This window comes from Adiantum capillus-veneris, chromosome 18 (genome assembly GCF_014529385.1).
Source record: "Adiantum capillus-veneris isolate H3 chromosome 18, ASM1452938v2, whole genome shotgun sequence".
Lineage (NCBI taxonomy): Eukaryota > Viridiplantae > Streptophyta > Polypodiopsida > Polypodiales > Pteridaceae > Adiantum > Adiantum capillus-veneris.
In genome coordinates this window covers 131226612-131238962 of record NC_140948.1, presented here as the reverse complement: position 1 = coordinate 131238962, position 12351 = coordinate 131226612, and the positions used below count along the sequence as shown (strand labels likewise).

The following is a 12351-nucleotide window of genomic DNA, read 5'->3' as shown; positions in this document are numbered from 1 at the left end:
AAAAAAGCGGGAGCTCTAGGCTCAATCAACAGAAGAGGAACAACTTTGGGTGCAAATACATTGCAGAAGCATCTTCGGTATTGCTTGGCCATACTGCATCATCACCATTCCCATGTTGTTATTGCAGTTGCACCCCATGTAGCGAGAATGACGTTGGCGGCTAACATCCATCAACGAAACACCTCATTTTTCATTTGGGCTGGCTAATACCGTGTTTAGAATTTTATCGTATGTGGAACATCCCGCTTCTAATTATCTAAGTCTTCTCGTACACACATGCCGGATTGGCTGAGAAGATCGTCGTCAGCACTGCCTGCACCGTCGATGTCTTGGGCTCTTCCTATCTGCCGATAGCCTCAGAGTCGATATCAGAGACTCCATCATCAAATCGGGGCACGGAGAGACCACGTGAGGTAAGAGCAGACGTTGAGGTGGAAAGGAGAGGCAGTGTTTGAGAGGAACTCCAAGAGAACTGCTCACTCTCCATCATCAAATCGGGGCACGGAGAGACCACGTGAGGTAAGAGCAGACGTTGAGGTGGAAAGGAGAGGCAGTGTTTGAGAGGAACTCCAAGAGAACTGCTCACTCTCATCCAGTAGGATGTGCCGACCTACCACTGGACTGCTATTTGAAAGCGTCTGCAACACACACACGGCCACGTGCAGCAGTGGCAACACCATTATAATATTTGCCGTTAATTTTTAATTTTTTTTTTCTTGGCGTGCAGAACGCCAATTCTTGCCCTGGGTGCATGCAAACTGGAGGGCCGAGTGGTGCTCGCCCGCCCAACATGCAGTGCGTACCTCCCTCGGTGCCACTCTGGCTGTGCATGCCAACTCCATCTCGCTCTCTTTGTTTGCCCCTAGTTTACTACAGTAGAAGTGCACACACACACAAACCCGTGGAATTCTCTCCCTCACAAGCCGCGGCATGGCATTTTCAGCCTCCCAGGGCTTCAACCACCTTTCTCTCCCTTTCTAGTTGAACATGCAGTCTGTGACTCTCCCTGCTTACTCGAGCCGCCCTCACTACTGACCTGAGCATGCGTCCCACAACCACTCATCCTCTTTGGTGCTTTTAGCTCTATCTCACTCTCTCACTGTAGTTCCGTCGGCTTCTACCCACTCTCTCCCTTAACAACCAACGGTACCCATATTTTCTGAGGCTGCTTTCCCATTCTCACACTCTCTCTCTCTCTCTCTTCTCCTTTACCAGTCCAGCTACCTGCGCCAGAGCCGGCCACTAGCTGCCTATCTCGCAGACATCTTAGCCTCAACTTCAAGAGGAGCTGATGCCAGACAACTGGACGCCTCCAAATCCGCCATCGAGCTGGCATGACGACATTTTCATAACATACACATGATCAACTACACTGCTGAGTTTAGCCTGTAGCTTCTCATTATCGATCCTTGCATGATTGAGAGTAGGAGTATGCAACTCGAGCACATGAACCACACTGCAACAACGTGACTATAAGCCAAGACCAATATCGAATTCAGTTTGAGCCTCGCGGAGAAATTTTCAGAAGCTCTAGAAGTTGTAGCAGACAATCGGAGGTAGAGAAGAAGATCGGGCTCTTTCAAACAACCTTCTTCTTGGGTGCAGAGGATAGGACAAGAGTGACTTCTAGTGGGTGCTTAAGTGTCTGAAGAGAAAAATCCGACATGCTTTGGAATAGAAGAGCTTCTGCCAAGATTACTACTTGCCATCCCTCGCCCATGATGATCTTCATTGACCTACGCATGCAAGTCAGCCACAACCACCCTCCATGCAAGGCCGATGTACATGTAGTCATATGGAGCAGCCACCAAAATCACAACGGTAGGGCTATGCATACCCACCACACCTGCACGCACCACCCAAAACTTTGATCTCTCCCCAATATCACTAGGTGAAGCAGCCGACATTGACAAAGCTCTGCAGCGGCCGGCGAACCTTGATGAAGCTCTTGCAGAGGCAGACCTTGATGAAGCTCTTCAGTGACTGATGTACTACTTCCTACGACAATGGCCATTGTCGAGCATTCTCAGGCATTGACCATGATGATGACCCTATTAGTCTGATGTTTTTAAGCTCTTAGTTTTTACATCTTTCGCTTTACTTCATTTTAGTTTTTCACCCATATATTGGATTAGATCCATCCGGATTCTGTCCATTTGATCTCATTATTCTAAATGTATAGTCTCTACGCTCACACAGTCAAACATCTCACTCTGTGAATGTCTCTCCTCGTATTACCCCACTCTAGCATAAACAACCTGAGGACTCTCATAACTCTAATCCGTGGTCTCAATTACTAAATAGACAATGCAAGTGCCTTCATATCTCATAGTATACTGGACGATGACATATGTGATGTAGCTTTATCTTTGTCTCTATACCCTAGCCTCTCTACTCGTATTTCCCCCCCCCCCTGAGAATTACATTGACGATATGCCCCATCGACGATTCCAATGTGACTAGATATTGACGAATGGTACAAATTTACGATGGATAACAACACTAATTAAGGCAGAAAGTATTTGAAACACAACTACGAAATAATATGCTGGAGACGACCACAATCAAGCTTCATAAAGTGATCATAAGACTTAGGGTTTATATAACTCTCATATCTTCTGTGGATTTTTATGGCATGATTTGCATGATCTTTTTTTTTTCTGTATGTAGCACAATATTTTAAATCCTTTGCGATACCTAGCAATGTTGTTAGCATTTTATTTCCGTTGGTTATTGTTTTTAATTAGTACAAGCTGGTACAAGTTATATGCTCATACTCCAGCTTGGTTGATGACCACTTTTGCAACTTCATCTAATTCCAACTAGGCTATATTGCATGCTCTTTCTGCAATTCCTTGTATCGATCAACGTTATCAAATGTCATGCATTCTTAATTGGTGACTTACAATTGGTTGCACTTTTAAAATTTTGAAGATTGTCTAGGTTTCCTCCTCTTCGAATGGCACATTGTTATATTTTTACTAGTTGATGTACATTAACACTGCTCAACACCATTACTTTTATTTGGTTTACCATAATTTTAAGGAAATTAAAGTATCTGACTTACTTGATCTTAATCAAATGATTTTTATCATGATCTTCATTTGTTTTTGTTACATTTCTCTAACTCATTTAATAAGATTCACAAAAAACTTATACATACCATAATGCGAGGACGTCAGATAAGTCATCTCTTTACTTTATTTTGCAACCATATTTTTACAGCTTCTGTACTAATCTGCTAGTCATATTTTATCCACTTTTATAATACCCCCCTTGTTATCAACCAAATATCTATACTCATCTAAACCTTATTCCTTGGTGGTTGACTAGACTGCCTCTGTCACACAAGATTGTGCCAAGCTCCTAGTTATGTTTAATGATATCATTCCAAGAGACAACACAACTCTCTCAACACGCAAAATCAAGTAGCTACTCTGGATCCTGCTGGTATGTACCTCGAATATGTCACTCCTCTTTTCTCTGCATTGTATTTAAGCTGAATACTCAAACACTGCGAAGATTATGCCCTCTAATTGAATTCAAAGAACTTTTTGTGACATAATTTTGTTGAGATGCTTTGGCAGTAAGCTATGCAGCTACTCTTGCGAGCTAAGGTGCTCTGGGATAGTGCACAACCATTTATAAGTGCTTGATATATGGCACTGTAATGTCGCCAACGTAGTCAATATATTTTCTCCTTTATGTCTTGTCTAGTCCATTGGTCACATGCACATAGATTCGCCGATTTAGGTAGTGTGTAGATACTCATCTTGGTGCAGATCCGCCGATTTAGGCAGCACATTGATAAATTGCAGATTCATGTTTTTAAAAAAAAAAAAAACTTATACCAAATGCAGATTCGCCGATTTAGGCAGCATTAGTGAAGATTCGCCGATTTAGGCAGCACTTCTTATCGGTGTAGATTCGCCGGTTGAGGCAACACCGATCACAAAATCATGCTGCAGTGGCTGGCCACCACTGCAACTGGTATGATTTTGTTACCCGGGTACATAATGAAAGTGATTTGGATTTGGACTTGTGGAATTGATATTGGATTGGGATTTGGTATCTGATGGTTATTTTATCACGACAGTGTGTATGTGATGAGATTTGACATTATGAGATTGATGATGAGTGTGACCAATGATATCCTGATTCATCAGGGTATGACATATATTGCTTATTCTAGTGGTATGGGACACTAGAATAGGTAGTATGTGGATGACGGCAGGCATAAGCAATATTGTCTAATTTTATGAATTTTGTTACTATTTGATACAGATTTCTAATCATTGTTTTTTACAAGTATTGTTTGCAGATTTCTATCTTCGCAACTGAGGACAGTTGCTTTCCAACGGAGAGGTATGTTATGGAATTGATATTTTATTATTTGTTTTGTTGCAGCTGACAGGTAGAAAAGATTGGGACCGAGCTAGGCCTATGCGAATGAAAGTTTATACATTGTACATTTTATTATTCAAGTGCTCTTTTATGAGCTTTGGCCATTTATGACCGGCCGGCCAGTTTGTAACCAATTTGACCATTCAAGAAATCTATATAACAAATACGTGCAAGAGGGAAAAGGGCACTCTTGCACGGGGGGGAGATTGCACCCAGTATCTGCGTTGCTCTTCTCATCTCTCCTCTCTTCTCTCTCGCCGTGGCGGCGTAGCACTCCTCTCTAGGAGGTGCGTCTGCACGTGCGCTCTCGCTCTATCTCCCTCTCTGTCTCTTTCTGCTCGTGTGCAGCTTGATTATGTGCAAGGATGGTTGCCAGGTATGCAGATGTGTATGTTTCATCATCTATAGTATTTAGTTTTGGTATTTTGCAGGGCTCTTCGCGGTCCCGTTTGTAGCAGACTTGATGACCATTTCGTGTGCAGACAGACTAAGGCATACTTGAGCTTGACAGAGTTCCCTGAATCAAACTTGATGGTCAAGACGTGCACACAACTAACTCATGCATACTTACGTTTGGCGGGGTCAATATACAGGGTACTCCATAATTGAGTGTTATGGAGATACGGCAAGTATGGTTAAAAGATTTGTGATGGGGGAACTACCAAATAATCAAGCTAGACCATTGATGATAGGGTTTAAACCTTATATTACTTTGCATGCACTTACCAATTATGTGAGCCTGACGGAAAAGAGCTTCAAGTGCTTTTAAGAGATGCAGATTGAAGACCAGTTGGCACAGACAGGAGGCTCTAGATGTTCAGAGGGGGTGGATGCCGTGCCGCTCTGCTTCCATGATAGGAAAAAGAAATAAAGGATGCAGATTAGGTTTTTTTGAGGACTATAAGTTTATTGAGCAATGGTCAAGGCTTGATAACAAGGAAGCTCAATGTTGATAAGTATGCCTAATACGGTTTTTAGCAATGCCCTAGTTGATATGTATGCCAAATATGGTGCTTTGGAATTCTGTGATTGATATGCATAACAAAATGTTGTGGTTAGTGATGCTTTGGTTGATGGGCTGGATCTTTTTGTGACACATGATGTGCTAGGCAATGCCTTGCCCAGTCAACTCACTCGGGTCTTTCTTTTGTGTGCTTACTTAAAGCTTGTGCTAAGAACAAGGATTTGTACCAAGGCAGCACAATACATGCAATATTCAAGATTGTAGGTTACTTGAAAAAAATAAAGAGGGAAATGGCATAGCGGTAGCGGACAGAGGCATAGGAAGAAGAAGAAGAAGGAGGTCATAGCACCCGTTTGCAGGGCCCAAATGTCATCACCCATGAAACGAAAATGCCTCAGCATTGCATGGTGCCCTATTCGGTACTAGTCTTGCCGATTTTTGTGTTGTTCAGCATTCGACCTGCCACATCACTAGGGGACCGTGCGCACTAGTGCTAGCGCTATTGGTGTCGTGCAGCTCCGCTTCCATGATGGAAAAAAGTGCAGAGAAATGCAAGCTAAGCTTCTTTGGAGCCTACACATTTATTGAGCAGTGATCAGGGCTTGTTACCAGGCCAAGTTTGATGATTAATGTATGCCATATGCGGCTTTAAAGGACCAACAAATGCCTTAATGATGCTAAAAAGGAATATGCTTGAAGCACAGATGGGAGATTGTGATCTAGAACTGCAATTCTTGAAGTGCTCTATCGGCATGTCTTTACGGCTCGTCGATTGGAGCAACGATATAAAAGTTATAGCAGTCTGAAGTTTGAGTCAATTGCAAATTCGTACCGGATTGGGCACCTATGGCTGGGGGACAGAAATGAAATGAATGCATGGGCCTGAAGTGCTCACTTTGTGGAGTGCGTCAATCTTTTCAGATCAACGATCCAAATTCCGATTACCAAGATATTGCTAGATTAAATTTCACTAGGGGTCCAGTTTCGTACCAGTTTGTTTGGCTCGGTCGGTGTGCCATCTGGGAATTTTTGGCTTCGACCAAGTTTCAGAACATCATGCATCAATGCTTTGGTTGATATGTTGTGCCTCACAAGAATATTATTTATTGGGGATTGTTGATAGCAGAAAATGCCCAACACTGCTATGGCTTAAGCAGATACAAAGTCGATGGTCTCTCTCAAAATGCAATCACCTATATTAGCATCTTGAAATGTCGTGGAAAATGGCAACAAAATTCACAATGATATTGTTAGTCAAGGAATGTTGGAGGAAGATGCCAATTGATTTTGGCTGCCAAATCGATCTGTGTATGCCTAATGTGGTGCCGTCACGAAAGCACAAAAAGCTCTTGATGAGCTCATTGTTCGAAATGACGTTCATGGAGTGTATTGATTGGCCGATGTGCATGCCAAATATGGTGCCCTTATGTATGACAAACGGGATGTCCTTTAGTGGAACCGGCCGCCCACTAATGGCCGCCCACTTGGTAAATTAAAAGGGGGCCACCCTATTTTTTTAAAGAGGTGTGAACCAAGGAAAATGAGGGAGATGGCGCAAGTAGACGAACAGAGGCGCAGGGAGGAGATGTGTGGCTCGCGCCGGCCAACACGAGCATCAGATGAGGGCGGTGCAGAAGCGAGAGATGATTAGCGGCCATGGCGATTATGTTTGGAACTGTCAACATCGACTTTCATGCTGGTCTGAGGCTTGACCTGCCACATCATCATATGCGTTCCTACGCAGTGACAATGGCGCTATTGCAAAAGAAGGCTAATTTTGGGTTTTTTTTGGGGCATAGCGTGGAGTAAAAGCAAAAAAAGGGCATGACGAGGGAACGAGAGGAACCAAGCAAGAAGAAGGCAAAGCAAAGCTTAGGGCTCTCTCTCTCGCTCTCGTCCTCGGCTAGCAAAACAAGCAAGGGAGACTCTCTCTCTCCCTCCCTCTCTCGGCAGTAACAAAGAGAGGAGCATGCAAAGGGAAACGAGGAGCATGAGAAGGGTCGAGGAGCAATCAAGGAGGAGCATGAGAAGGGTCGATGAATCAATCGAGGAGGAGCATGCAAGGGTTATGAAGAAGGGAAAGCATAATAAGAGGAGGGCTCTCTCTCTCTCGCTCTCGTGCTTGAGAAGGAGAGGATCTCAGATCTGTTGCATGAAGGTGGCATGAGCTCAAAAGAGGAAAGCACAAGGTAGGCCAAACAAGTGTAGCGGCCAAGCAAGGGTTAAAGCTTTGGATAGCAATTAAAGAGTAGGAGAAAGTTAAAAAAGTTGAGAACGGCAATTCATTCAGTGTAAAGCAAATAGCATGATGATTGAGGCAGTGAGCAGATTTAAGTTTGCAGAATCCAGGTGCAGTTGAAGCAGATAAAGCGACAAGAGGTGATTTCCATCACCGTCATCAGCTAAAGATTGATTAGTCATCATGTTAAGACCTGTGTCGTTAATGGCCTGGTTAATCGTGTAAAAAAGGGAGCTTAAACTCCTAGTTAGTAGATGATCCAAGTGACGGTGCCGTTAGTAGCCCGCCTTGGCTAAGGATTAAGTTGTACTCAAAGCATTATTCAATTAATTGAAGATTACGGTGATTGTTCGAGCTTTTAGTGTTTGCTATTCTTTCTCTTTCACACCTCTCATAGCCAGAGGCCCGACACCTGCCCGGCTCACGTTTCGAACACATATCCCCCGACACTGGTAATTGGCCATAAATAGAAAGGGGAGTTAACCATGCAAAGGAAAGCTATAAAAACTAAAACTTATCAAAGCTCAAGAGATCTATCGCGGAAGGATTAAAGGAGCCGAGCCTCCATAGCCAAGCTCCCTTAGTGAGCTCTCTTAGACATACCTTCAAACCTCTCTCTCCCAAAGCTCTAAGAACTGTTCTCTCTTCAGTCAAATCTCCATAGCCGATCTCCTTTGTCTCTATGCCCTACTAACCTCTATGGATATCCTAAGTTTTTGATATGTCTTTGTCATACATCCTTAACCCCCCATTTCTCCTTCACACTTGGCATCAAGGAAGATAAGCATCAAGAGTTTAATAAGGGTACTAAGAGTAGCACTGCTTGGATTACCTAATAGAACCGTCAATAGCTTAGATTTTCAAATTGTTGTGATTAATAGTGTTCGAGTCGACCATACCTTGTACTACTTTTTTTAAAGTTTCGATGATATAGTGCTTATTCGATCTATATTGCCTTTCATCTCTCTTTTTTTGCTCCTTTCTCCCTACCACCTCTCACAAGCAGAGGCCCCGCGCCTTCCAAGTTCCCGGCTCTCTTTGTGAACGCATATCCTTCGATAGCACATTGCACACTTAATCTCTTTTTTATATATATAAAAAAGAGACCAACCTCTCCCCTCCTCCCTTGGCCTAGCTAGACTCTACGCAGCCCTGCAACCTCGTCTAGGTGGCTCGACCTGGTAGCAACTCTTGCAGTCCATGCAACCCTCCAGTCCTATGCTACCAAGCCACCACACTACTCTCCACGCTTCATGTCTCCAGCCCTCCCACCATCCAAAATGGAGACACCTACTTGCATGAGGAGAATCTGTGTTGATTCTCCTCTTTTTTTTTTTCTTTCTTTCAAAAATCGTAGCACCTACTTATTTGGATGACCTATATTCTACTACTCCTGGCTCCCTCTACTATTTATTCTATTTGTACTCAGATTCTTCTACCAAATTCTCCTTATTCTCTCTCAAGGATCTACTACCCTTACAAAAGGAAGGATCGGAATCGACCTCACGCTCCTCAGTTATCACCCTATCAATCTGCTCCCATAACCAATCAAGAAAGCCCATCACACTGCTCTCATTGGCAATCCATACAAAGAAAATATAAGTGTCCCCTATCCGTCGCCATCCTTGCGCCAACGCTAACCATTCCGCCAACACTATGTCGCTGAAAGCTTCAACACCCTTTGCTGATTACCCCTCTTTGCAACCGAGTTTTTTTCCTCTTATAAGTCTCAGCTACTTTTCGCTTTGTTGTCCTTGCGCCTCCAATCCCCTCCTCATCCCTCATCCCGACGTGCGGTCATCTCACCCTACCCCACCTTTGACCTGCGTAGTGATGACTTGGAGAGCATTTTCAAAGATTATGGAGATTTTCTCAAATTCAAGAGTGCAGGCACGTTTTAAGCCCTTGCGTGCTATTGTAGTGCAAAGTTGACAAGTTTAGAAAGTTTACGTCTAGCTTCAGCTTGGACCAATTATCATCGACGGTCACTGTCGACAGAAGTGCGGCGAAGGAGAATTTTCGGACTATATACGTATTGTGGGTACTGATTAGGGCTCAACAATATAATAAGCGTGTACTTCTTCGTCATTGGTGGTGGCGTGGTGCCAATTAGGCCTCCTCTTCCGATAGCTGCTACTGATCTGTTTTACTGTGTTGTACACGGAAAGTCAGCCCGTGCTTGAACGTTGAGAACCTTGCGGCAGAAGCCATGACTAATTCATTTTAATTAATTATTCCAGGCGCAGTGAAGGTAAGGATTAGCAACAGGGATATTGGTTAGGAATACGATTCCCGCAACACTCCTAGTGTAGAGGATCCAAGGCCAAGCCTTACAATCTACGTCTATATAGCGAGAAGAGGGCCTCGGGCAATTTCTGCAAGCTTGCATGAGCAGCACCTTATAAATTGGCGCAGTATCAAGGACCTTATAAATTGCAGTCAAGGTAAGGATTAGCAACAGGGATATTGGTTAGGAATACGATTCCCGCAACACTCCAGCTAGTGTAGAGGATCCAAGACCAAGCCCGTCTATATAGCGAGGAGAGGGCGTCGGGCAATTTTTGCAAGCTTGCATGAGCAGCAGCTTATAAATTGCAGCAATTAGTAATACTAGTTCCAATCCAAATAAATCCAGAAGCGGCTCTCCCTGCTAATAATCTTATTAACTTATAACCCACATAAGATAGTAGTTTGATAAATCAGTGGCCGCAGCTAAAGAGCCTGCATTGCTGCTAAAGGGAACAGCTAAACGCCTAGTCCGCCTGCACTCATCATGCGACCATTGCTGAATATCAATTATAATAGCGGAGTAGCTGATCGTAGTCTTAATATATCTGACGAGGAGGCATATAGTTATGCACACGAATGCCCAACTCTCTCTCCAGAGCACACAGCGGCCTACGACTCCGACAGCGAGCTCGGCGCCGTCGGTCAATATGCAGAGGGAAGTGACGATATTGGGGAGGATGCGGCTGAGGTGCTGGAAGAGATCCTGCCATTCATAGAGATGGCAGCGGCTGCCTACAAGAGCACCAGCATGAAAGAAGACTTCCAGATGGTGGAGCGCAGCCAGCTCATCCACAACGTCATCGATACCTCGCATCTCTTCGGGGGCGTTATGGGCCGCACGGACACGGAGGTGCACGTCAGCATCCTGGACGATGAGAGCGTGGTGATGGCCTTCAGAGGAACGGAGCCTACTGAGTGGAGCACGGGGTTTGCAGACGTGCTCACGGATTTGGCAGAAGGGCAGGAGCCTGTGAAGCTGTATGACGGGGCCAGCCACAAACCCGTGTACACGTCACCCGCCTCCATCCGAGCACACCGGGGCTTTCAGCTGGCGCTGAAGGATGTGACAGACAGCAGCATACCCTCTCAGAACCTGCGCCTAGTGCTGCAAAATCTAGGAATGCAGGCCCACGACGTGCGTAGCGTGGTGTGCGTGGGCCATAGCCTGGGCGGTGCTCTAGCCACTCTGTGCGCCAAATGGTGCCGAGAGGTGGCGTTCCCGGGTGCCACCATTGGCTGCGTCACCATTGGCTCGCCTCGCGTGGGAAATGCCGCCTTTGCGTTGGATTTTAAGAGCCGTGTGGTGATGGATACTGGACTAAGCTACCGTGTGGTGAACAAACGCGATGTTGTGCCCTGTGTGCCCAACCTGCTCACGTACCCGATCTTTGCCTCGGCTTACAAGCATGTGGCCCAACCCATTTACCTATATGAAGATACGCTCGGCCAAATGTCATCCCGCTTAGGAGGCTGTCGTCCTAGCAAGCTCAACTTGGGCTTTTCTGACCATAAAACAGCCTCTTACATAGCCTCCACAAATGCGGTGCTTCAAGCCGCTGGCTTGTGTACTCATGAAGAAATTACTGCGGCTATTTTGTAGCACAAGTCTAAGATGTACATAAATTCTTTGCCTATACCTAGTTGGTTGGACTTATCATTTACCAAATTTCCTATCATATTGTAATATTTTTACCAATGTTTTTCACCATATGCATCCTTGGCTTTGTAAATTTTATATGCCCATTATGTAGTCTAATCTTTACTGCTTCAATTCCTCTCCAATGGCTTATGACTCTCCTTGAGTGAGTGAGTATGTGCGTGTGCGCACGAAGAAAAAGAGAGAGAGAGAGAGAGAGAGAGAGAGAGAGAGAGAGCGAGAGAGAGAGAGAGGGGTCTGTCTCAGCTTGCAATCGTGCCACTAGAAAACTCAACAATCATCCCTTTTCATAGAGGGAGGCAATGCTTGAAAGAAACCATTTTCTAGACCTTGTTTTTCAAGGTCAAATTCATTTATGCCTAAATCCAAGGTAGAGTCCAAGGTATTCATAGGGATTTACAACTAAAATAGCTAGCTTTTTATCGTAAATATTACCGCTCCCCACTTTGGTGCTAAAATATTCAAATTTGGGTACTTCTTTTTATTTTTCTTTTAAAAAAATTAAATAACATGATATTTTTCAAAAAATAGCATTGAGGCATGAAACGATGGTTATTTGGATAGATTAGCTTGCGCAAGGCCTGACTGATATGTCACTAATGATGGCTCGCAAGTAAGACACGCTTTGTGGTCCAATGTGGACAACTCTGCATAAAATAGAAGAGGCTCGAACTCTTCTCGCAGACACCGTATGCATTACACCCGAGCAACTGCATCCTTAAATTCATTCGCATATTCTAAAATGCTGTACACATTGGTGGCGACAAGCTCTCTTGTTGTGAAGAGATGGTAAGCAAG

The 12351-nt window shown here is 44.4% G+C and overlaps 1 protein-coding gene across 1 annotated transcript; it reads left to right on the top strand.

The window, feature by feature from the left end:
• Window positions 1-9774: 9774 nt before the first annotated feature.
• Window positions 9775-11646, top strand: LOC147436419 (triacylglycerol lipase OBL1-like). Its single transcript, XM_086488161.1, has one exon. The coding sequence runs from the start codon at window positions 10381-10383 to the stop codon at window positions 11494-11496; it is 1116 nt and encodes a 371-aa protein (XP_086344287.1). The 5' UTR covers window positions 9775-10380; the 3' UTR covers window positions 11497-11646.
• Window positions 11647-12351: the final 705 nt, after the last annotated feature.